Raw genomic sequence first — 25,488 nt, 5'->3', positions numbered from 1 at the left:
GCAGCCTTCTTCCCACACCGGGAAATGTCAAACAAATGCCGTGGGGGCCCTGTAAAAGAGCCCAAAAGTCCGTTCCAAGCGGGAGCTGCCGAATATGCGACCTAGCTCTGCATAGCCGCACCTGGAAGTCCATCATCTCACTCTTAACAACTTCGGAGTTCACCACCTCTTTCCAACATGCTATTCCAATTTTCATCATGAGAAGTGAGATGTTAAAAAAACCCCAAAAAATCTCAGTTGGAGTAGTGTGCAGTATTGGACTCCAATCTATTGGAAGGTGAATGAGATTTAGATGCAGATGCACTCGGGTGGACCTGGCTTAAGGAACTACAACTACGGAGGGGACTTGAAGTATTTTTTATGTTAGATATGAGATTATGTGGCAACTGAGTTTAAAATGATAAAATATTGGACAAGAAAGAATACAAACTAACTTTTCACCAGCTGAGGGGCCATGGATGAGGAGCCATAGCTAGAAGATCAAATCCAGATTTAGAACAGAGGACATGAGAAATTTATTTACATGGAGTTGGGAGGCTGTGGAATTTACACGCAAGGCTATAGGCAGAGGCAGATATTAATACTGAGATATCAATATTAGAGATTACACTCAATACATGAATAACGAAAAACACATAGGGCAAGTAAATATGACTTCGGAATGTCTGCTTGCAAAGAGGGCCAAATGAGTCACGGACTGTTTGGGTCAAACAACTTGTTTCTTGTAACTTCTACATATTTCTAAGAGCACTTGGCTGTCAGCACTACGCCCAAAGGAAACACAAGCATCCTAAAATTTACCATGGAGAGAGAGGCGCACATACACATTCACAGACAAACTTTCATAATTCTGTAACGTTACTAAATCTACTGATGTTACTGCAAGAATAAATTCATATGGAAACATACCAGTACTTGAGAGTTGTCTCCACCTGTTCGATTTATTTATTTGTCACGTGTACCGGAATAGTGAAAAGTATTTTTCTGCAGCCAAGGGAGCGTACACAGTATGTACATAGTAGACAAAAAGAATAATCAAGAGTACAGTGACAGATGGTACATCGACAAATAGTGATTGGTTACAGTGTGGAACGAGGGACAGCCAAAGCAAATACATGAGCAGCATAAGGCGTCGTGAATAGTGTTCTTACAGGGAACAGATCAGTCCGAGGGAGAGTCTAGTAACTGTGAGGAAGAAGCTGTTCCTATGTCTGGATGCTCAGGTCTTCAGACTTCAGTTTCTTCTGCCTGATGGAAGGGTCTGAAAGAGGGCAAAGCCAGGGTGGGAGGGGTCTCTGATAATGTCTGCCTTCCTTAGGCAGTGGAACAGAATCAATGTGGGGGTGGCAAGCTTGTGTGACGCATTGGGCTGAGTTCACCACACTCTGCAGTTTCTTGTGATCTTGGGCCGAGCAGTTGCCATACCAAGCTGTGATGCAGCTGGATAGGTTGCTCTCTATGGCACATCGCTCAATCGCTCCCTTTCACAAAAGGTAACAAAACCTGAGAACAGCTTACTTCTGACCATTATTGAACTAAACAAAATTAATCTACCAATCTTTTGAAATGTAAGCAAATTAAACAAAGTGGGAATTTGTTGCCAAAATACATTTTGCTTGATCAACTTAAAATTAAATATAGAGTTTATTCTGGTGTGAAACAAGTTTTCGTGTTTGCAAGACTAAAACTTCAATACAAAATATAAACAATAAAATACACCAAGGGGCTGGCAAATTTGCAAATTCTGTTTTTAAATAAATTTAGAGGACCCAATTCATTTTTTCCAATTAAGGGCCAATTTAGCGTGGCCAATCCACCTAGCCTGCACATCTTTTGGGTTGTGGGGGCGAAACCCACACAAACACACGGGGAGAATGTGCAAACTCCACACGGACAGTGACCAAGAGCCAGGATCGAACCTGGGACCTCAGCGCCGTGAAGCAACAGGGCTAACCCACTGTGCCACCGTGCTGCCCCATAAATTTGCAAATTCTGACAAGCACATGAAGCTTGGCAATCATTAGACTGAGCACAATGCAACTTTGTCACTATTTTCATAAAGCAGGATAGCTAATTCCATCTAGGTCAGGGTTTTTCAAACTCAGGGTCGTGACCCGCAGGTGGGTCGCAGGCAGGTGTTGGAGGGTCGCTGAGCGATCGGTTCTGGCATTCCGATTGCGGGAAGAAGACCCGCAACGGCAGCGGCCGTCTTTTAAGAATGACGGTTGCGGGACTTCCGGGTGCGGCGATGACCAGCTAAGTCGCACGTTTCGGCAGCTCCCGGCGGAACGGACTTTTGGGCTCTCAATAAGAGCCCCAACGGCAATTTTAACGGCTAAAAGCACTGTGCGGTAAACCAGAAGGGAATCCCCCCTGGATACGGATGGAAAAAGGAGAGGAAAGTGGCCGGATTGCGGTGGATCCTTTAGAGCAGCGGCAAGGAAGGCAAGCAAAAACCAAGATGGCATCGGAAGGTGGCAGTTTAATATGGGGCCCTGAACAACACGGGTTTTTGAAACGCTGCGTGGAAGAGCTTAAAAAGGAGATGAAGAAGGAGCTGTTGGCCCCGATATTACTGGCGATTGAAGGGCTAAAAGATGAGCAAAAGACCCAGGAGCGGGAGCTTCGGGTCGTGAAGGCAAAGGTTGCCCAGAACGAGGACGATATACAGGGCCTGGTGGTGAAGACGGAGATGCACGAGGCACACCATAAACGATGTGTGGAAAGGCTGGAGGTGCTGGAGAATAATACGAGGAGGAAGAATTTAAGGATTCTTGGTCTTCCTGAAGGTGCAGAGGGGGCGGACGTCGGGGCATATGTGAGCACGATGCTGCACTCGTTGATGGGATCGGAGGCCCCGATGGGTCCGCTGGAGGTGGAGGGAGCCTATCGAGTTATGGCGCGAAGACCGAGGGCTGGAGAAATTCCTCGAGCCATAGTGGTGAGATTCCTCCGTTTTAAGGACAGAGAGATGGTCTTAAGATGGGCAAAGAAAACTCGGAGCAGTAGATGGGAGAACGCGGTGATCCGCGTATATCAAGACTGGAGTGCGGAGGTGGCGAGAAGGAGGGCGAGCTTTAATCGGGCCAAGGCGGTGCTTCATAAAAAGATGATCAAATTTGGAATGCTGCAGCCGGCAAGACTGTGGGTCACATATCAAGGGAAGCACCACTACTTTGAAACGGCGGATGAGGCGTGGACATTTATTGTTGAAGAGAAATTGGAATGAGTGGGTTATTAAAAAAGAACGTTCGAGACAAAGTGGTGGGGCGAATATGGGGGGCGAAGAGGGGGGAAAAAATGGGGGAGAGAGGATTTTTATGTTGTTAATCCTGCGACCCGGGAACGTTTCTCTCTTCCACAGGTTGTGGGGGAGGGAGGAAGGGAGGTGGAGGCGTTGGCCATTGGGGCGGGGCCAAAAGGGAAGCGCGGGCTTTGTTCCCGCGCTATGATAATTATGGCGGGAATAGGGAAGCAGGAAGGAGGGGGCGTCGCACGGTGCGAGCCGAGGTCACGGGGGGAAGCCGAGGTCGGCCAGAGTATGCTGACTTCTGGGAGCAACATGGGGGGTGTAACTACGCTAGTGGAGGATCTAGCGGGGGGGATGGGAGGGGGGGATTTACTGGGTGCTGCTGCTGGGGAGAAGGGGGAGCTGGTATGGGGTGGGGTGGGGTGGGCGGAGCGGGGGGGATGGGAGGGGGGGATTTACTGGGTGCTGCTGCTGGGGAGAAGGGGGAGCTGGTATGGGGTGGGGTGGGGTGGGCGGAGCGGGGGGGCACCGCCTGGGGGGGGGGGGACACAGCTGCGTGGGAACCGGGTGAGGAGCTGGGTAAAAGGGGATGGCTAATCGACAAGGGGGGGGGGGGTAAAGAGCCCCCCAACCCGGCTGATCACGTGGAATGTGAGAGGGCTGAACGGGCCGATAAAGAGGGCACGGGTACTCGCACACCTAAAGAAACTTAAGGCAGATGTGGTTATGTTACAGGAGACGCATTTGAAACTGATAGACCAGGTTAGACTACGCAAAGGATGGGTGGGGCAGGTGTTTCATTCGGGGCTGGATGCGAAAAACAGGGGGGTGGCTATATTAGTGGGGAAGCGGGTAATGTTTGAGGCAAAGACCATAGTGGCGGATAGTGGGGGCAGATACGTGATGGTGAGTGGCAAATTACAGGGGGAGGCGGTGGTCTTAGTGAACGTATATGCCCCGAACTGGGATGATGCCAACTTTATGAGGCGCATGTTAGGACGTATCCCGGACCTAGAGGTGGGGAAGTTGGTAATGGGTGGAGATTTTAACACGGTGCTGGAACCAGGGCTGGACAGATCGAGGTCCAGGACTGGAAGGAGGCCGGCAGCAGCCAAGGTGCTTAAAGACTTTATGGAGCAGATGGGAGGAGTAGACCCATGGAGATTTAGTAGACCTAGGAGTAAGGAGTTTTCGTTTTTCTCCTATGTCCACAAAGTTTATTCGCGAATAGACTTTTTTGTTTTGGGAAGGGTGCTGATCCCGAAGGTGAGGGGGACGGAGTATACGGCCAGAGCTATTTCGGATCACGCTCCACATTGGGTGGACTTGGAGATAGGGGAGGAAAAAGAACGGCGTCCACCCTGGAGAATGGACATGGGACTAATGTCGGATGAGGGTGTGTGTCTAAGGGTGAGGGGGTGTATTGAAAAGTACTTGGAACTCAATGATAATGGGGAGGTCCAGGTGGGAGTGGTCTGGGAGGCGCTGAAGGCAGTGGTTAGAGGGGAGCTGATATCAATCAGGGCACATAAAGGAAAGCAGGAGAGTAGGGAACGGGAGCGGTTGCTGCAAGAACTTCTGAGGGTGGACAGGCAATATGCGGAGGCACCGGAGGAGGGACTGTACAGGGAAAGGCAAAGGCTACACGTAGAATTTGATTTGCTGACTACGGGTACTGCAGAGGCACAGTGGAGGAAGGCACAGGGTGTACAATACGAATATGGGGAGAAGGCGAGCAGGTTGCTGGCCCACCAATTGAGGAAAAGGGGAGCAGCGAGGGAAATGGGGGAGTGAGGGATGAGGAGGGAGAGATGGAGCGGGGAGCGGAGAGAGTGAATGGAGTGTTCAAGGCATTCTATGAAAGATTATATGAAGCTAAGCCCCCAGATGGGAAGGAGAGAATGATGTGTTTTCTGGACCAGCTGGAATTTCCTAAGGTGGAGGAGCAGGAGAGGGTGGGACTGGGAGCACAGATCGAAATGGAGGAAGTAGTGAAAGGAATTAGGAGCATGCAGGCGGGGAAGGCTCCGGGACCGGATGGATTCCCAGTTGAATTTTACAGGAAATACGTGGACTTGCTCGCCCCGCTACTGATGAGAACCTTTAATGAGGCGAGGGAAAGGGGACAGCTGCCCCCGACTATGTCTGAGGCAACGATATCGCTTCTCCTAAAGAAAGAAAAAGACCCGCTGCAATGCGGGTCCTATAGGCCTATTTCCCTCCTGAATGTAGACGGTAAGATTCTGGCCAAGGAATGGCAATGAGGATAGAGGATTGTGTCCCGGGGTGGTCCATGAGGACCAAACTGGATTTGTGAAGGGGAGACAGCTGAATACGAATATACGGAGGCTGCTAGGGGTAATGATGATGCCCCCACCAGAGGGGGAAGCGGAGATAGTGGTGGCGATGGATGCCGAGAAAGCATTTGATAGAGTGGAGTGGGATTATTTGTGGGAGGTGTTGAGGAGATTTGGCTTTGGAGATGAGTATATTAGATGGGTACAGCTGCTGTATAGGGCCCCGATGGCGAGCGTGGTCACGAATGGACGGGGGTCTGCATATTTTCGGCTCCATAGAGGGACGAGGCAGGGATGTCCTCTGTCCCCATTATTGTTTGCACTGGCGATTGAGCCCCTGGCAATAGCACTGAGGGGTTCCAGGAAGTGGAGGGGAGTACTCAGGGGAGGAGTAGAACACCGGGTATCTCTGTATGCGGACGATTTGTTGTTGTATGTGGCGGACCCGGCGGAGGGGATGCCAGAGATAATGCGGATCCTTGGGGAGTTTGGAGAATTTTCAGGATATAAACTGAATATGGGGAAAAGCGAGTTGTTTGTGGTGCATCCAGGGGAGCAGAGCAGAGAAATAGAGGACTTTCCGCTGAGGAAGGTAACAAGGGACTTTCGCTACTTGGGGATCCAGATAGCCAAGAATTGGGGTACATTGCATAGGTTAAATTTAACGCGGTTGGTGGAACAGATGGAGGAGGACTTCAAGAGATGGGACATGGTATCCCTGTCACTGGCAGGGAGGGTGCAGGCGGTTAAAATGGTGGTCCTCCCGAGATTCCTTTTTGTGTTTCAGTGCCTCCCGGTGGTGATCACGAAGGCTTTTTTTCAAAAGGATTGAGAAGAATATCATGAGTTTTGTGTGGGCCGGGAAGACCCCGAGAGTGAGGAGGGGATTTATGCAGCGTAGTAGGGATAGGGGGGGGCTGGCACTACCGAGCCTAAGTGATTACTACTGGGCCGCCAATATCTCAATGGTAGGTAAGTGGATGGGAGAAGAGGAGGGAGCGGCGTGGAAGAGATTGGAGAGGGCGTCCTGCAGGGGGACTAGCCTACAAGCTATGGTGACGGCGCCGTTGCCGTTCTCACCGAAGAAATACACCACAAGCCCGGTGGTGGTGGCTACTCTGAAAATCTGGGAGCAGTGGAGATGGCATAGGGGTAAGACGGGAGCCTCGGTGTGGTCCCCAATAAGAAATAACCATAATATATTATTTATTTCTTGCTTAAAACTGGCCATTGTTATTTATATTGTTATATTACTGTGTAAAGGATACACAATGTACTGTCATGGTTGGCCAAACATTTTGAATAAAATATATTTTTTAAAAAAAGAATGACGGTTGCGGGCAGTCTCCGATAGTTTGCGGCATTTGAGGGGGTGGTGTGCCGCTGGACTGTGTTTCTCACTGCGCGGGGCGTTGGGGACATGGGCTAACAGGCATCCATGTGGGCGCGCGATACTAACAGTGGTGAATCCAGTTTGGAGCTCTGCTTTGGTGCTCGTCCTCTGCGCGGTGCTCAACTCTTCCCCCGCCGCCGATCGGTAGTATGCGGCCTGTGGCTCCGTGGCCAAGCTGTTCAAAGGCCGGCAGAATGTCTGCTTGCATTCCCACGACGTGAAGAGTGGTCAGCAGTCTGTGACTGAAGTGTGACAGTGAGAAGGAAGCCAGGCCAGGTTTGTTGCCAGTCACATGTCAATGGTGGAAAAAACCTACACAGTCATAACTTTGTGTAGCCATTCTCTGGAAACCAGGAAGTAAGTGCTTTTGGTGAGAATGGAGCAGGAGATTACTTGGATGTTAGGACAGTGCAATGCAGTGGAACCAGTAAGAAATAGTGACATTGTGTGTGTTTGACAAGTTACTTCATCGCCTCTAAAGTCATAGTTTGTAAAGTAAAAACAAGATTGTACTTTTTCTCATAACTTGTTTACATTTCGAAAGACCTGGGAATATATTGAAAACAAAGTTTGTGTGTAAATGTAAGGATTCACATGTTGAACTGAAATTGTTTTAATTTTCAGCAGTAAAAAGTCATAAACTTGGAAAAATCAGGTTTTGGAAATAAAATTTCAAAGTAAAAGAAAGAATGCCAGTCGCGATCGGCCTTTAAATAGGAACGATGGAGTCCTTCCACCAGCGGCAATGGCAGAGAGATGGAATTGCGCCCAGCATGTACACTGGCCCTGTACGTCCATGCTTTGGGTGCAAAATCATAAAGGAGATATTCCTCCATTGTGTAGCTGCCAGCAAGCAAGCAACAGGACCGTGTGACGAGTGAAGATGGATTATATTGTAATAAGGAAGAGAGACGACCAGAGACACAAACAGGTCAGGATCTCACAATTAAATCTGCTGGAGAGAGTTTCTCAGGAGAGTCCACAACATGACAAAGCAGTGCTGGTGTAAGCTGATCCAGAGTTCCAGGGCCTCTGGTGAACAATCAGTTAAGAAGAAACTGAAATCGGGAACAAAGCAGTATAAAGCTGATTTCTTGAGGTATGGCTTTAATTATGTGAGTGCAAATCAGGACGCAAAGCCCATGTGTGTTGCATGCAGGAAAGTACTGACAAATAGAAGTTTAAAAATCTCAAATCTTCAAAGGCATTTGAAGACTAACCATGGCGAGTTTGAGGGCAAACCTTTTGCTTTTTCTCAAAGGATCAGCGAGAACCTAAATCAAAGAACTGAAGTCCTTTTCAAAAATGTAACAGTGAATAACGAAACTAGTGAAATTGTGAGGACCAAGCGGGCTCACCTGCCACGTTAAAGATAAGCTATAATGGCGGGTCGCTAAGATCGGCAGCATGGGTCGCAAACATCGGCCAACGCAGGTCCCGAAGGTCCGATGGTTGGTAAAAGTGGGTCCCAGAAAAAATAGTTTGAAAAACACTGATCTAGCTAACATAATAATTGTGCATTTAAAAACACGAGGGGTGGGAGGGGGTTGAGGTGAAAGAAGACTTAAGAATGGAAAGAGAATGGTTGAGGTATCCGAACAGTACAGTGACGTTGGCAAAGACAAGCAGAATGGGACAGTAAAAGTTTATCAAAAAGTGTACATCAATGAATAAGGTCATTACAGGATTAGAAATAAAAAATGAAATTGAAAGATTCTTTATCTGAATGCATAAAGCATCTGCAATAAGATAGCTAGGAACATATGAACAAGGAGCAGTAGGCCATTCGATCCCTTGAGCCTGCTCCGCCACTTAAAGTCATGGTTGATCTGATGGTCACCTCAAATATGCATCCCACCTACCTGTGATAATCTATCACCCTCTTGCTTACCAAGAATCTAGCACGTTCTGCCTAAAAAATATTCAAAGACACTGCTTCCACTACCTTTTCAGGAAGAGAGTTCCAAAGATTCACAACCTTTTCTGAGAAAATATTTCATCTCATCTCCATTCTAAATGGGCAACCCTTTATTTTAAAACAGTGACCTCTAGTTCTAGATTCTCTCCCAAGAGGAAACATCCTCCTCACATTCACCCTGTCAAGACTCCTCAGGATCTTGTATGTTTCAATCAAGTTGCCTCTTATTCTTATAAATTCCAACGGATACAGGCCAAGCCTATCCAACCTTTCCTCCAGGTATTAGTCTGCTAAACCTTCTCTGAACTGCTTCCAATGCATTTACATCCTTCCTTAAATAAGGTGACCAATATTGTACTCGATCCTCCAGGTGTGGTCTCACTAGTGTCCTGCATAACTGAAGCATAACTTCCCTATTTTTGTATTCAATTCCCCTCACAATAAATGATAACATTATATTAGGTTTCCTGATTACTTGCTGTACGAGCATACTAGCCTTTTGCGATTCATGCACTAAGAAACTCCAATCCCTCTGCATCTGAGCTTTGCAATCTCACACCATTTAGAGAATCGGCTTCTCTTTTATTCTTCCTGCCAAAATGGACAATTTCACATTTCCCCACATTATATTCCATTTGCTAGATTTTTGCCCAATCACCTAACCTATTTACATCTCCTTTGTAGCCTCCTTAAGCCCTCTTCACAACTTACTTTCCTACCTATCTTTGTGTCATCTGCAAATTGGCAACCATCCCATCCATCCATGTTGTTTATATAAATTGTAAACAGTTGAGGTCCCAATATTGATCCCTGTGGCACACCACTCGATACATCTTGCCAAACAAAACAAAAGACCCTTTTATGCCCAAACTCTGCTTCTATCCATGCCAATATATTATCCCAATACCACAAGTTTTTATTTTCTAAATGTCTTCTAGAAATCGGTGTACAGTACATCCACTGGTTCCCCTTTATCCACAGCACAAGTTACTCCCTCAAAGAACTCCAATAAGTTAGTTGAACATGATTTCACTTTCACAAAACCATGTTGACTCTGCCCAATTACCCTGAACTTATCCGAGTGCCCTGTTACAGCTTCTTTAATAATAGCATTTAACATTATCTGTATGACAGATGTTAAGCTAACTGGCCTGTAGTTGCCCGCTTTCTGTCTCCCTCCCTTTTTGAATAATGGCAGTTGCATTTGCTATCTTCCAATCTAATGGGACTTTCCTTGAATCTAGGGAATTTCAGAAAATTTAAATTAATGCATCAACTATCTCACTAGCCACTTTTTTTACGACCCTAGGATGAAATCCAACAGGACCCACACTTGTCAGCCCGCAGCTCCAACAATTTACTCAGTATGACTTCTCTAGTAATTGTAATTTTCCTGAGCTCCTCCTCCACTTCCATTTCTTGATTTGTAGATACTTCTGGAATGTTACTTGTATTCTCCATAGTGAAAACTGATGTAAAATACCTGTTCAATTCATCTGCCATTTCCTTGTTTTCCATTATCAATTCTCCACTCACTTTCTTTTAAAATTATTTATAGAAGCTGTTTTTAAATCTGTGGCTAGCTTTTTTTTGTACCCTATTTTGCCTCCTTGATGATTGTTATGTTCTATCTAATCTTCTGAACTTCCACCTGCCTTCGTTCAATAATATGTTTTTTCTTTAAGTTTGATACTATCTTTAGCGTTTCTGGTTAACTACAGATGGTGTGTTCGTCCCTTGGACATTCTCTCATAAATTAGTGGCACAAATAGAGGTAAATAATTTAGATCTAATCACCATTACAGAAACATGGTTACAAGGTGATCACGGTTGAGAAATTAAAATTTCAGGGTACACAATATTTCAGAAAGACAGACAAATGGAAAGTAGGTGGGAAAGCCCTAATAGTAAGGGATGAGATAAAAACATTAGTGAGGGAAGATCTGACCTCTGAAGGCCGTGAAGTAGAATCAGCATGGGTGGAAATCAGAAATAGCAAGAGTCAGAAAACACTGGTGGGAAAAGTTTATTGGCCTCCTAACAGTAGTTATGCCTTTGCACAGAGCATTAAACAAGAAATTATTGTAGCCTGTAACAAAGGAAATATAATAATTGTGGGGAAATCTTCATAAAGACAAGGACAATCAAACTGGCAAGAATGGTCTAGAAGAGGAATTTGAAGAATGTTTCTGATAGTTTTTTATCGTACATGGTGGAACCGACTAAGGAATACAGCTTTCTTAGATTTAGTATTGTGTAATGAAGCAGGGTTAATTACTAAAGTCATGGTAAAAGATCCACTGAGAAATAGTGACCAGAATACCATTCAGCTCCATGTTAAGTTTGAAAGTGACATATTCCAACTGGAAACAAAAGTCTTAAACTTAGACAAAGTCAATTATATAGGATGAGGGGAGAACTGGCTACGGTTAACTGGGCAAATTGAAGGTATGGAGGAAAACGAACAGTGGGATATATTTAATAAATAATTCAGAATGTTCTTCCATTGAAGAACAAAAACTCAGCAAGTAGAATTCATCCTTGGCTCACTCAGGAAGTTAAGGATAGTTTTATAAGATCTTGGGTGGGATTCTCCGGCCTCCCAGTCACATGTTTATCGGTGGAGGGAGGCGACACGCCATTCGCTGACGGCGGGATTCTCTGGTCCTGCCGCTGTCAATGAGAATTCCCATTAAAGCCATCCTAAGCTGCCTGGAAACCTATGGGTGGGGTGCACTGCCAGCAGGACCAGAGAATCCCATCGCCAGTGAACTGCAAGAGAATTCCAGCCTATAAGATGTAGGAGTAGAAGTCGGCCATTCGGCCCATCGAGTCTGCTCTGTCATTCAATGAGATCTTGACTGATCTAATATAATCCTCAACTCCACCTTTCTGCCTTATCCCCATAACCCTTGATTCCCTTACTGATTGAAAATCTGTCTATCTCAGCCTTGAACATGCTTAATGACCCAGCCCTCTGCAGTAAACAACTCCAAAGATTCACTACCGTCAGAGATGAAATTTCTCCTGATCTGTCTTAAATGGATGACCCCTTCACACTGAAATTATGCCCTACGGTTAGAGAATCTCCAACAACCACTCAGGTGTTACCCTGTATGTCGTAATAAGATGACCTCTCATTCTTCTAAACTTTAATGAGTACAGGCCCAAGTGAATAAATTGGTCTTATATTCTTTGGAGTTCAGAAGAATAAGAGGCAATCTCATTGAAACCTACAAAAATTCTGAAGGAACTTGGTAGGGTAAACCCTGAGAGATTGCTTCCATTGTTCAGGGAATCTAAAACACAGCCTCAGGATAAGGAACCAATCAATGAGGTCTAAGATGAGGTGAAATTACTTCACTAAATGGGTTGTAAATCTTTGGAATTCTTTGCCCCAGAGGATTGTCGATGCTCCATCTTTGAACACGTAAGACTGGACAGAGAGATATTTGGTCTCTCAGGGAATTAACAGGTGTGTGAAGTGGACGGGAAAATGGGATTGAAGCTCAATATCAGTCATAATCGTATTGAATGGTGGAGCAGGCTCGATAGGAGGCCTTATCTACTCTTACTCCTCTTTCTAATGTTCTTGTATTGCTTCTATAAGACCAAACTTCTGTTCCTTTGATACCCTCTGCACTCAGCTCCTAATGATTCCTATTCCTCTTCTAGTCCTCACACTGGCTTTGCTAAAAAAAAAACTATTCCCCTCAAGCATAATCTTTCTAGTTTGTAAACTCAAATCCTGAAAAAGGCCCCCTTCTGTTCCTATCCTAATGCCGCCATAGCTGAAATTCTCATCCAATTTTGCCACACCTCGAATATTATGACAATGCCCACCTTGCTTCCTAATTTCCACCTTGTGCAAAATTCAGCAAATTGCATCTTGATCTGCACAAATTCCTGTTCACCTTTCACTTCACCTGACCTACAGCAACCCCCTCTCTCACTTTCACCAAATTGAATGTCACCATCTCACCCCTAGCCATCACAGCCCTTCAAAACTGGCTTCTCCAGCCTCAGCTACCTTCCTATATGCATCGGTCCTCTCATCTCTCATATATCCCATGTACCTTTGTCCCAACATCATTGGCAGAGCCTTCAGCCACCTTGGCAAAACATTGTGGAACTCCCTTGCTAACAGCCTACATCCGCCATATTTTCTCACCACCTTTTGCAATCTTTTCAAGCTACATCGCAGTCAATCGTCCCAATCTCCCTCCCCCTCCCTTGGATGCCTGTTTTCTTATTTATTTCTGAAGAGTGTTGGGCCATTTATTTAAACATCAAAGGCAGTACATAAATGCAAGCTGTCCTTCATCGAACCAAGTTTGTCAACTTGCCTTCCTCCTCCTACGTTCTTCATCTGAAATGTGTTTATCTTTCTCTGACTTCTTTTTCTTCTTCTTTTTCTTGTCTTTATGTCGTTCTCGCTCATGATCAGACCGGTCATCATAATAGCTGGAATCGTGGCCTGAACCAGAGAGCTCAGTAACTTCACTTCCCCCAACCTTCAGTACCAGCTTAAGTGGCTTTTCAGGGGGTTTATCGCTAAAGCCTGTAATGAAGAGGAAAACACCACACATAAATGAATAAGAACCAATGTCAGCAATTTTTGCAATAATTTTCTCTAAATTGAGAGGCAATAAAAACAAATTGTCATTAATAATCACTTCAAAAAATCTAATTAAAGTTTTATACAAGTTATTTTTCTCCTCCTTCCCTTTTTGGTTTGCCCTTTTTCACGACAAAAGAAGATGCATCATTTCCCGGAGAAAGTCACAATAAGTTGATTTACTTTGAGCTTTAATTACTGTTGTTTTGCTGTCACATATAGCAGCCAATCCATACACACAAAACTCCCACAAACAGCAATCTGTTCCTGATGTTTTAATAATCACAGGTCAGGACACAAGGACGACACAACACCCTTTCTTTTCCTTGACAATGCCATGGACTCCTTTCCATTTTGAAAAGGCAGATTGTGTCTCTGTTTGAATCTCATCTTGTGAGAAATGCAATCTTAAGTACTGCAGTTCTGGAGGGGAGCTTGAACCTAAAAACCTTCTGGCTCAGAGACATGGGTACACTGCACCAAGTTGCTCTAATGCCCAAGTAATACGAGTTTGCCCCCTCAAGGTCACACCACATCAATTGCCAAATTAGTGCCCTTAGCGTTAAGCTGTATTTATCTGAATACAAAATATCCATTAAATCAGAATCTATCACACAACTTGAAAAAACAGCCTCTGAAATGTTCTGGCAGATTTTCACTGCAAATCGGAGATTAAAATGCTTCCAACTATAATCAAAGCTGTTGCGTAAAAAATAATTTCACTTAATTACAATGGAGTATAGTTGGTAACCTTTTATTTCGTCCAATTCCAAGTTTGTATTGCAAGCTTAATGTCTTCCTTCTTTTCTCCCCTAATAAATTTTCAATGTCAATGCTATTCTGCAATTGCTATTAGGAAACTCAAAAGCTAATTTTAATGTGCCCTGCTTTGAGTTTACCAGTTTGCAAGTGATCACACTGCATTTGCTAAGTATTTTAACCTAAACAGGAACAGGGCCAAAACTAAAATATAACGGGCTTTGACAAAGAGTCATCCAGACTCGAAAGGTTAGTTCCGTTCTCTCTCCACTGTCAGAAATGCTGAGATTGCCTGTAAAGCATTTTTTTAAATATACATTTAGTGTACCCAATTCATTTTTTCCAATTAAGGGGCAATTTAGTGTGGCCAATCCACCTAACCTGCACATCTTTGGGTTGTGGGGGCGAAACCCACACAAACACACGGGGAGAATGTGCAAACTCCACATGGACAGTGACCCAGGGCCGGGATCGAACCTGGGACCTCCGCGCCGTGAGGCAGCAATGCTAACTACTGCGCCACCATACTGCCCTCAGCATTTTATTTTTTATAAATTTAGAGTACCCAATTCTTTTTTTCCCAATTAAGGGGCAATTTAGCATTGCCAATTCACCTACCCTGCACGTTTTTGGGTTGTGGGGATGAGACCCACGCAGACAGGGTGAGAGCGTACAAACTCCATATGGGCAGTGACCCAGGGCCAGGATCGAACCTGGCACCTCTGCGCTGTGAGGCAGCAATGCTAACCACTGTACCACCGTGCTGCCCTCAGCATTTTCTTTTTTATAAATTTAGAGTACCCAATTCTTTTTTCCCAATTAAGGGGCAATTTAGCATGGCCAATTCACATACCCTGCATGTTTTTGGGTTGTGGGGATGAGACCCACGCAGACAGGGGAAAGAACATGCAAACTCCACATGGGCAGTGACCTGAGGCTGGGATCAAACCCAGGTCCTCAACGCTATGAGGCAGCAGTGGTCTGTCCACGATTTTCTGTTGTTTCAGATTCCAGCATCCACAGTAATTTGTTTTCATCTTAAAAATATAAAGGGATTGTGACCTGGATTGTCACTAATAAATCCAATGGAGAATTCAGGAGAAACCTATTTACTCAGCGACGAGAGTGTAAAATGTAGAGACAATTGTATTATCAGACTAGATGTCTTTGAGGGTAAGCCAGGGAGAAGAGGGACAATTCAGTAAGTTTTAAAGTACTGTGGACAAGGATAAGAGTGGTCCTAGGATGAATGTGCTAAATTGGGGGAAGGCTAATTATCACAATATTAGGCGGGAACTGAAGAACATAGATTGGGGGCGGATGTTTGAGGGCAAATCAACATCTGACATGTGGGAGGCTTTCAAGTGTCAGTTGAAAGGAATTCAGGACCGGCATGTTCCTGTGAGGAAGAAGGATAAATACGGCAATTTTCGGGCACGTTGGATAACGAGAGATATTGTAGGCCTCGTCAAAAAGAAAAAGGAGGCATTTGTCAGCGCTAAAAGGCTGGGAACAGACGAAGCCTGCGTGGAATATAAGGAAAGTAGGAAGGAACTTAAGCAAGGAGTCAGGAGGGCTAGAAGGGGTCACGGAAAGTCATTGGCAAATAGGGTTAAGGAAAATCCCAAGGCTTTTTACACGTACATAAAAAGCAAGAGGGTAGCCAGGGAAAGGGTTGGCCCACTGAAGGATAGGCAAGGGAATCTATGTGTGGAGCCAGAGGAAATGGGCGAGGTACTAAATGAATACTTTGCATCAGTATTCACCAAAGAGAAGAAATTGGTAGATGTTGAGTCTGGAGAAGGGTGTGTAGATAGCCTGGGTCACATTGAGATCCAAAAAGACGAGGTGTTGGGTCTTCAAAAATATTAAGGTGGATAAGTCCCAAGGGCCTGATGGGATCTACCCCAGAATACTGAAGGAGGCTGGAGAGGAAATTGCTGAGGCCTTGACAGAAATCTTTGGATCCTCACTGTCTTCAGGGGATGTCCCGGAGGACTGGAGAATAGCCAATGTTATTCCTCTGTTTAAGAAGGGTAGCAAGGATAATCCAGGGAACTACAAGCCGGTGAGCCTTACTTCAGTGGTAGGGAAATTACTGGAGAGAATTCTTCGAGACAGGATCTACTCCCATTTGGAAGCAAAAGGACTTATTAGTGAGAGGCAGCATGGTTTTGTGAAGGGGAGGTCGTGTCTCACTAACTTGATAGAGTTTTTCGAGGAGGTCACTAAGATGATTGATGCAGGTAGGGCAGTGGATGTTGTCTATATGGACTTCAGTAAGGCCTTTGACAAGGTCCCTCATGGTAGACTAGTACAAAAGGTGAAGTCACACGGGATCAGGGGTGAGCTGGCAAGGTGGATACTGAACTGGCTAGGTCATAGAAGGCAGAGAGTAGCAATGGAAGGATGCTTTTCTAATTGGAGGGCTGTGACCAGTGGTGTTCCACAGGGATCAGTGCTGGGACCTTTGCTGTTTGTAGTATATATAAATGATTTGGAGGAAAATGTAACTGGTCTGATTAGTAAGTTTGCAGACGACACAAAGGTTGGTGGAATTGCGGATAGCGATGAGGACTGTCAGAGGATACAGCAGGATTTAGATTGTTTGGAGACTTGGGCGGAGAGATGGCAGGTGGAGTTTAATCCGGACAAATGTGAGGTAATGCATTTTGGAAGGTCTAATGCAGGTAGGGAATATAGTGAATGGTAGAACCCTCAAGAGTATTGAAAGTCAAAGAGATCTAGGAGTACATGTCCACAGGTCACTGAAAGGGGCAACACAGGTGGAGAAGGTAGTCAAGAAGGCATACAGCATGCTTGCCTTCATTGGCCGGGGCATTGAGTATAAGAATTGGCAAGTCATGTTGCAGCTGTATAGAACCTTAGTTAGGTCACACTTGGAGTATAGTGTTCAATTCTGGTCGCCACACTACCAGAAGGATGTGGAGGCTTTAGAGAGGGTGCAGAAGAGATTTACCAGAATGTTGTCTGGTATGGAGGGCATTAGCTATGAGGGGCGGTTGGATAAACTCGGTTTGTTCTCACTGGAACGAAGGAGGTTGAGGGGCGACCTGATAGAGGTCTACAAAATTATGAGGGGCATAGACAGAGTGGATAGTCAGAGGCTTTTCCCCAGGGTAGAAGGGTCAATTACTAGGGGGCATAGGTTTAAGGTGAGAGGGGCAAGGTTTAGAGTAGATGTACGAGGCAAGTATTTTACGCAGAGGGTAGTGGGTGCCTGGAAATCGCTACCGGAGGAGGTGGTGGAAACAGGGACGATAGTGACATTTAAGGGGCATCTTGACAAATACATAAATAGGATGGGAATAGAGGGATACGGACCCAGGAAGTGTAGAAGATTGTAGTTTAGTCAGGCAGCATGGTCGGCACGGGCTTGGAGGGCCGAAGGGCCTGTTCCTGTGCTGTACATTTCTTTGTTCTTTTTGTTTATGTTGATTAGATCAGGAGGCTCGTATGGAGCAGAAACACGACAAAGGGCAATGCCGCGTGACAAATTCCATGACCCACTAATTGCTACCATCCACGGCACCAATGACAAGGAATTTCGAACGGAAGGGATGTGGAAATAAAGATTGAAAATGAAAATAAGTCAGGGCAGCAAGGTGGTGCAGTGGTTAGCATTGCTGCCTAGGGCGCCAAGGACCCGGGTTCGATCGTGGCCGCGGATCACTGTCCGTGTGGAGTTTGCACATTCTCCCCGTGTCTGTGTGGGGTCTCAACCCCCAACCCAAAAAGATGTGCAGGGTTGGTGGATTGGCCACGCTAAGTTGCCCCTTAATTGGAAAAGAAACTGAGAGTAAGTGCAGAGAGGAGCTGCAGCCTCTGTACTTGAGGAGTGCAAACAGGCGGGCCCCTCCCCCATCTCACCAGCCGGGGTCCAGCTCTCTGATTGGACGCTTCCAGCCCCGGCCCTCCCTGAGTAATACCTCTCTTCTCCCCGCCGTTACCTCTGCGTTATTACATTTGAGTGGGGCAAAGAGAAGCCGCTCGGCTCGGCGGCTCACTCACCATCGTACGAGCGCCACTCGCACTTGTGTTTCTTGTGCTTCTTCCCCATCTCCGGGCCTCCGCCAGCGCGCAAGCGCACTCGCCTCACCACCTCGCGCAGCCGATTCCGCGCATCGCGCGCGGCCAACGGCGTCCTGCTCGCCCTAGTCCCTGCCTGACAGGACTTCCCTTCGTTAGGTGCCTCCTGTGGCCGCAGATTTTCTTTTTTTAAAAATATAAATATAATTTAACGAATCCGGATCATTCAATCTGTCGGGTGTTGGAAATTTGCAAGTCACCTTTCTTTTGGGGTCCTTTCCCGCCCCCCTCCTCGACGGCAGTCCAGGCAGCGACCAATCCGGTTGCGAATAGATGAGTGACAGGGAACCTCGGCCAATCAGGAGGGCCCGCTCTGGGAATAAAAAATGATTGACGCCGAAGGTAACCAATGAGCCTCTCGGGTTGGGGCAATTCTCGCCAATAGGGCGGTCCCGCCCCGCTCTCCGTGTGACGCCCGTGCGCGGCCTGAGCCTGTGGTGTGGTGGGCGGTGGATTTGAATTGCAGCTGGCGAGAGTGAGGGAAGCTGAAGGAATTGTGAGTCTGGTTCCCTGGAGAAGCCCTCACCCTTGAGTTAGTATTCTGGCTGACACTCCAGGGCAATGCTATATTGTTGAAGGTGTTGTATTTTAGACGTAGGGTCGGATTTGCAATGAAGTTCCTCCAGGCTGCTTGATCGATATTAAACCATCATCACTGATATATGCGCATTATGTTAGTGTTTGTGGAACCCTGCTGTGTTCATACGAACAGTAAGAAGTCTCACAACACCAAGTTAAATTCCAACAGATTTATTTGAAATCACAAGCTTTTGGAGCGCTGCTACTTCATCAGGTGAAGTGGAGGCAAGTTCACAATCACAGTATGGACAGACACAATTGCAAGATAATTGCAGATTGGAGTGTGAAGAATGGCTGGAATGTGAGTCTTTATAAGTAAACAAGTCTTTACAGGAGCAAATATTGTGAGTGGAGCAAGTGGTAATCAAGGTGTGAATTGTCTCAATCAGTTAGTAGGATTCTGCAAGCCCGGACAGTATGGTGGGGGTTACATGTAATGTGACATGAACCTACTAACTGTCGTGACTTGAGGCAATTCATGCCTTAATTGGGCAGCACGGTAGCAACGTGGATAGCACTATGGCTTCACAGTGCCAGCGTCCCAGGTTAATTCTCTGCTGGGTCACTGTCTGTGCGGAGTCTGCATGTTCTCCCTGTGGGTTTCCTCCGGGTGCTCCGGTTTCCTCCCACAGTCCAAAGACGTGCAGGTTAGGTGGATTGGCCATGATAAATTGCCCTTTGTGTCCAAGAAGGTGAGGAGGCGTTATGGGGAGAAGGTGGAAGTGAGGGCTTAAGTGGGTTGGTGGAGACTCGATGGGCCAAATGTCCTCCTTCTGCACTGTATGTTCTATGTTCTATTACTTGTGATTATCACTCACTCTGTTTGTTCCTGTAAAGACTTGTTTACCTGTAAAGACTCACATTCCAACCCATCTTCACATTCCAACCCATCTTCACATTCCAATCTGTAATTATCTTGCAATTGTCTCTTTCCTATACATGCTGTGATTGTGAACCTGCTTCCATTTCACCTGATGAAGGAGCAGTGCACTGAAAGCTTGTGATTTCAAATAAACCTGTTGAACTTTAACGTGATTTTGTGAGACTTGTTGCATTGGAATTAGAAGCAGAAGTTGGCAGTTCTGCCCTTCGAACCTGCTCCGCCATTCAATCAGATCATGGCTCATCGCTTCCTGGCTACCATCCACGGCACCAATGACAAGGAATTTCGAACGGAAGGGAGGCGGAAATAAAGATTGAAAATGAAAATAAGTCAGGGCAGCAAGGTGGCGCAGTGGTTAGCATTGCTGCCTATGGCGTCGAGGACCCCACCCTCCATTTCCCTTTAACCCGTTTTTAAAATCAGAAATATATCTACCTCCTTTTTGAAACCATTTAATGATTTAGACTCCGCTGCATTTATGGGGTAGCGAGTTCCACAAATTTACCACCCTCTGCGAGAAGTAGTTCCTCCTCCTCTCAGTTCTAAATCTACTGCCTCTCAACCTATATCTGTGACCTCTCATTCTAGATTGCCCCACAAGCGGGAATATTTGGTTTATGTTTACTTATCAATCCCATTTAGTATTTTATATGCTTCTTGTTCCAGATCCCCCCTCATTCTTCTAAACTCCAGCGAGTATAAGTCCAAACCGTTTAATCTGCCTTCATACATCATCCCTTTCATCCGGGAATCAATCTGGTGTACCTCCTCTGAACTGCCTCCATTGCCACCACATCCTTCCTCAAATAAGGAGACCAAAACTGGACACACTACTCCAGATGTGGTCTCACCAACATCCTTTACAATTGTAACAACACTTCTCTACTTTTACACTCCAGTCTTTTTGCAATAAAAGCCTTTTTTATTACATTCTGTGCCTGCATACCGACTTTCTGCGATTCATAAATGACACCCAGATCCCTTGGCTCAGACGCATTTTGAATCTGCTTTCCATTTAAATGGTTTATCTTTCTATTTTTTTCGACCAAAATGGATAACCTCGCACGTATCTACATTAAACTCCATGTGCCAAATTTCGGCCCAATCTCCTAGCCTATCTATATCCATCTGTAAAATGTTTACCTCCTCTTCACTGCCTGCTTTCGCACCTATTTTAGGATCATCAACAAAGTTTGTTATGTTATACACTGACCCTGCTTTCAGATCATTTATATAGATTGTAAACAGTTGACGTTCGAGGATTGACCCCTGTGGCACCCCACTAGTTACAGTTCAGCAGCTAGAGAAGGCCCCATTTATCCCAGCACTCTGCTTTTTGTCAGCCCATCCTCTGTCCAACTTGCAAATTAGCTGTGTTGCGTGCATTATAACAGCTAAGTTAGTTAGCATCCAGCCATCTCAGAAAAAGTTAGACTGCGCCTGAGGTTTATGTCACTTACATAGAATTTTTGTACCATAGAAGCTCGAGCATGACTTTGTGAGCATGGATGTCATCCATTTGGCCCAAGCAACCCAACCAACAGAGTTACCACTGACTCGAAGGCAGACATGCTGGTGATCCTGTACACTGGTGTACTTCCATATTCGGCATTCTGCCTTGCCAGGCGATGCCCAATATTTGTCCGAGGCAGTGGAGGTGGAAGCTGTTCAGCCACTTTTCTTGGGTTGCAGGTGCTGAGAACACGGGTCTGGCACACGCGCAGCTTTGTATTTTCAGTTAGTTTGCTGTTCGTCCACACTCTACTTTTCAACTTTAATGTGACAGCTGTGGCCATGGCCATTCTTCAATCGACAGGTTGATAATTGTTGATCCAAAGTGTGCAAAGCTGTCAGTGACCTCCATGGTGAGGCTGTCAAAGATTATGGAAGGCGGAGTCTCTGCGCCATGGCCTATAACCTCGGTCTTCTTGACACTGATTATCAGTCCAACTCCTTAGACCAGGGAGAACCGATCTAAAAGCTGTTGAAAGCGATCTTCAGTATGAGCTGCCAGTATGCCATCATCAGCAAACAACAACTTATGGACTGGGACATTACACAGTGGTCTTAGCATATAGTCTTGCCACATGGAGCAGCTTGCACTCAGCTCTGGCATGCAGGTAGACATCATTATTTGAATTGCCAAAGGCATACATGGAGAAAAATATACCAAAGAATTGGTGCCAGGACACAGCCCTGCTTTACCTCGCTGTTGATCTGGAAAGCTGCGGATGGTGCTCCATCATAACTGATGAAACTGTGCATCTCCTCGTGGGAAGAGGAAACCCAGGAATTCAGGCAAGCAGACTATTTTCCGCAACAGTTTTAAGAGTGTCTCTGCTAACCAGGGCATCGGCCTTGATGAGAGCTATCAAGGTAATGTAGAGTGGCTTGCGCTGCTCACAGCTCTTCCTACAAAAGTGAAAAACAATCATCTGCAAATCTCCCAACTTTGAAGCTGCACTGAGACTTTGTAGATGTTTAACACCAGGGCCTGCAATCTGGTCAGAGTAACATGAGCAAAGGCTTTCACGATATTTAATAGGAGATGCCTCGGTAATTGTTTTTGTGGGGACTGTTTTTGCATCATGTGTGCCTTGAGGCACAAATCTTTCCTTCTAGCAACGACACCAAAAGTTCATAGAGATGCTGCAGCAGTGCTGGATTCCCACTTTTGATGATATCCTGTGGAATGCCATGTTTCCTGGGCTCACTGTCCAGCTCCTTCATGGTAGGAAAACCTGGAATGGTGCTGAGAGCTTCTTCACTGACCATGTTCTTCATTGTATAGAGCTTGAGAGAGTGTTCCATTCATCTTTCCGCCTGCATGTTAGGTTCAGTGTTGATCACCTTTGTCTTCAAGGGAGCTTATTTGGTTGCTGCTGGGCCTGTTACTTTCTTGATTCCTTCATGTGTCCCTCTAGCATTCCCAGATTCAGCAGCAGATATTATGCTGTTGCAAAACCTGCATTGATTTGCCCAATGCCAAATCATCCGTTGAGATTTGATTCCAGCAGCTCAGAGAGCATTTAATTTTTGTGTGCTGGGGGCTTTAATTCATGAGGCCTCTCCTCTTGGTTGCAGTTACTGGCTCAATATCTGTCCAATAAGCCTCAGACCAGTCAGCATTCCTCTGATAAAAGCAAAAGGCTGTGGATGCTGAAAACCTGAAATAAAAATAGAAAATGCTGCATAAACTCAGCAGGTCTGTGCAGAGAAAGAGTTCTGTAGGAGGGTCATTTAGATCCAAAACATTAACTCGGTTTCTTTCCACAGATGCTGCCAGACCTGCTCAGTTTATCCAGCATTTTCTATTTTATTTCGGCATTCCTCTGATCTTTTTTCCTGCATAGTGATTGCAGAGATGGTGTTGCGCAGATGATCCCACTTTGACACCGCCCTCTGGCCTTGGGTGTTGTTGACATGATGAACCTGATCAAAGATATTAAAGAACGTCTGGGTCCTTTCTGGGTCCTTTCTGGGTCACTGGTACAAAATAATTGAGTTGTTTGAGCGTCTTGAGTCATGTATTATCCAAGGGCTGTCCAGACACTCCTAGTAAGTTTGAAAATGTTACAATTCTATTTATTACAACTCTTTGATTCACCTCTTGATACATCACAGCTGCACCAAAGCACTTGTCCACCTGATAACCTGTCAGTGATGACATGCAGTTCTGAGGATTAATCTCCTAAACCAATCCACACAATGGTTATACCAAGAGGAAGAGAATAACTGGGAGGCGAAGCACTACATGGCCAATGAACTACATTAGAGATATCACCATTGTTATAAAGGTGCAGGCATGTGACCTGGAGAGGGCACTCCAGCTTGTGGTTTATGTTGACACAGCACAGGAAGAAACAGTTACCAATTATAAGCTCCCGCACAATTGGTTTAAAGCAGGAGTGTCAGGGTTTACTTTGACAGTGGGACAGATCATCAGTGGTAAGCTGTATCTGAGGATGATTTTGACATTGTTTGTAATTCCTCAGCTGAAGCCTGGCCTTGCTACACACCAGGGAGTGGCCAGTGTCACACTCAGTACTAAGATAGCTACCAGTGATGAGGACACTGTTGAGGGTGATACATCTGGTGATGAGTTCTTGCTAATGCCAGTGGTGTGATCTCTGATATCTCCAGGACACTTTGTGGCATAGCTTGATTTGAAAGTAGGTGTTTGTCACACAAGAGTCTGATAGAAGAAAGCTCCAGCTATCTCTGCCCATTTTCATTCATCTTGCTGATTCCTGCGTGCCCTGTGCATGTTGGCCAAGTTGTGTATTAGGTACCCATTTTTGCATTCAAGTTCCCTAGAACATACTGTCCTTCAGTGCTGGGAATTCTATGATGCCAGTGTCAAGTGCCCCATAGAATTGATCCTTAACATCAGGGTTGCATGTGAATGTCGGGACATTGGTGCACATAAGGTTAACTGGGTCCACGCTTGTTCACAAGCAAAGAGTAAGAAGTCTCTCTCAGGCTTTTGTGGGCAGATTCAGTCACCATGAGTATTTGTTTCTCCACAGATGCTGCTAGACCTGCTGAGTTTATGCAGTATTTTCCATTTTGATTTCATGTTTCCAACATCCTTAGAATTTTGCTTTTAGCATGAGTAGAAGGATTTTCTTTACTGCAAACAAACACCATTCTGTGCTTGAGTGTTGCCTTATGTGTTTTTCTTGCCACAGAATGTGTAATGTATCCCTACAAGGGGTCCACTTTGAGTGAACCTTGTATCTTGCAGCACAGCAATGGCTACATTGAGGCTTGTATGTTTTTTGTCGATCACAGCTGTCTTCCATGCATTATCAACCTGCAGAAGGTCGTAAGTAAGGCCAGGACGCTTCGTCCTTATATTCCATCTTAAATTGTGAAGGACTGGTGGCTTGCCTGGTGTATAGTTTGGCAATTCATCTATCAAGAGATGATTCTTTTAAGGCCAAGCACCCAATGAAGCAAGCAGGTTATGGCAGGACTGCATCTATCTGACTGGGGACTCCCCAGTTTGAGTTGTGTGGTAGCTATCGGATGAGATGCTGTAGAATAAAGGTTTCTTGTCCACACAGAAGTGGGAGTTTGTCTTTTACTTTGCCTCTAGTATAACATAAAGTTCAGTCATTAGTCATTATGATCTTTCCCACTGTCGGAAGTAGTCCCTGGCACTCTTGCTTTATGCCAATTGAGTGAGAGTTTATAACTGTTAACTGTTTATTTCTGTGTTGTGCCAATGTAAACCACAGAGCTGGAGTGTCCTCTCCAGGGCACAGGCCTGTACCTTTGCAACAGTGATGACACGGCACGGTGGCCACGGTTAGCACTGCTGCCTCACAGCGCCAGAGACCTGGGTTCAATTCTGACCTAGGTGACTGTGGAGTTTGCACACCCTCCCCGTGTCTGCATGGGTTTCCTCTCAGTCCAAAGATTTGCTGATTAGGTGGATTGGCCATGCTCAATTGCTCCTTCGTGTCCAAAGATGTGCACATTTGACGAGGGTTATGAGGATAGGTCAGGGGAGTGGGACTAGATAGGGTCCTGTTTCAGAGTTGATGGGGCAAATGGCCACCTCCTGTGCAATAGGGATTCTATGGACATTTCAAAATGTAGTTCATTGGCTGTGTACTGTTTCTTCCCTAGATTCCTCCTGATACATTCATTGTCTGGATTTGTTTTAGACGGTT

At 45.6% G+C, this 25,488-nt stretch overlaps 2 protein-coding genes across 11 annotated transcripts in view; one reads left to right on the top strand and one right to left on the bottom strand.

Moving 5' to 3' along the window:
* brd9 (bromodomain containing 9) overlaps positions 1–18,452 on the bottom strand; it is a 109,308-nt gene extending 90,856 nt beyond the window's left edge. For all 7 annotated transcript variants that reach the window (XM_072509855.1, XM_072509850.1, XM_072509849.1 and 4 more), the window contains exons 1-2: positions 18,268–18,452; positions 13,201–13,419 (exon numbers count right to left, since the gene is read on the bottom strand). In XM_072509855.1, the coding sequence (XP_072365956.1) occupies positions 13,201–13,419; positions 18,268–18,316 (268 nt within the window). In that variant the 5' untranslated portion in view covers positions 18,317–18,452. The remainder of the gene's footprint in view (positions 1–13,200; positions 13,420–18,267) is intronic.
* A 109-nt stretch (positions 18,453–18,561) lies between these two features.
* Positions 18,562–25,488, top strand: part of trip13 (thyroid hormone receptor interactor 13) — a 54,926-nt gene continuing 47,999 nt past the window's right edge. For 2 of the 4 annotated variants that reach the window (XM_072509861.1, XM_072509857.1), the window contains exon 1: positions 18,739–18,841. The gene's annotated coding sequence lies outside the window, so the exon portion shown is untranslated. Of the gene's footprint in view, positions 18,688–18,738; positions 18,878–25,488 lie in introns of those variants that run through there. The other 2 variants (XM_072509859.1, XM_072509858.1) reach the window with 2 other exon arrangements.

Source organism: Scyliorhinus torazame, chromosome 6, assembly GCF_047496885.1.
Source record: "Scyliorhinus torazame isolate Kashiwa2021f chromosome 6, sScyTor2.1, whole genome shotgun sequence".
NCBI classification, from domain to species: Eukaryota; Metazoa; Chordata; class Chondrichthyes; order Carcharhiniformes; family Scyliorhinidae; genus Scyliorhinus; species Scyliorhinus torazame.
Note: the sequence above shows the minus strand (reverse complement) of the source record. Positions and strands in the feature narration are given on the sequence as shown.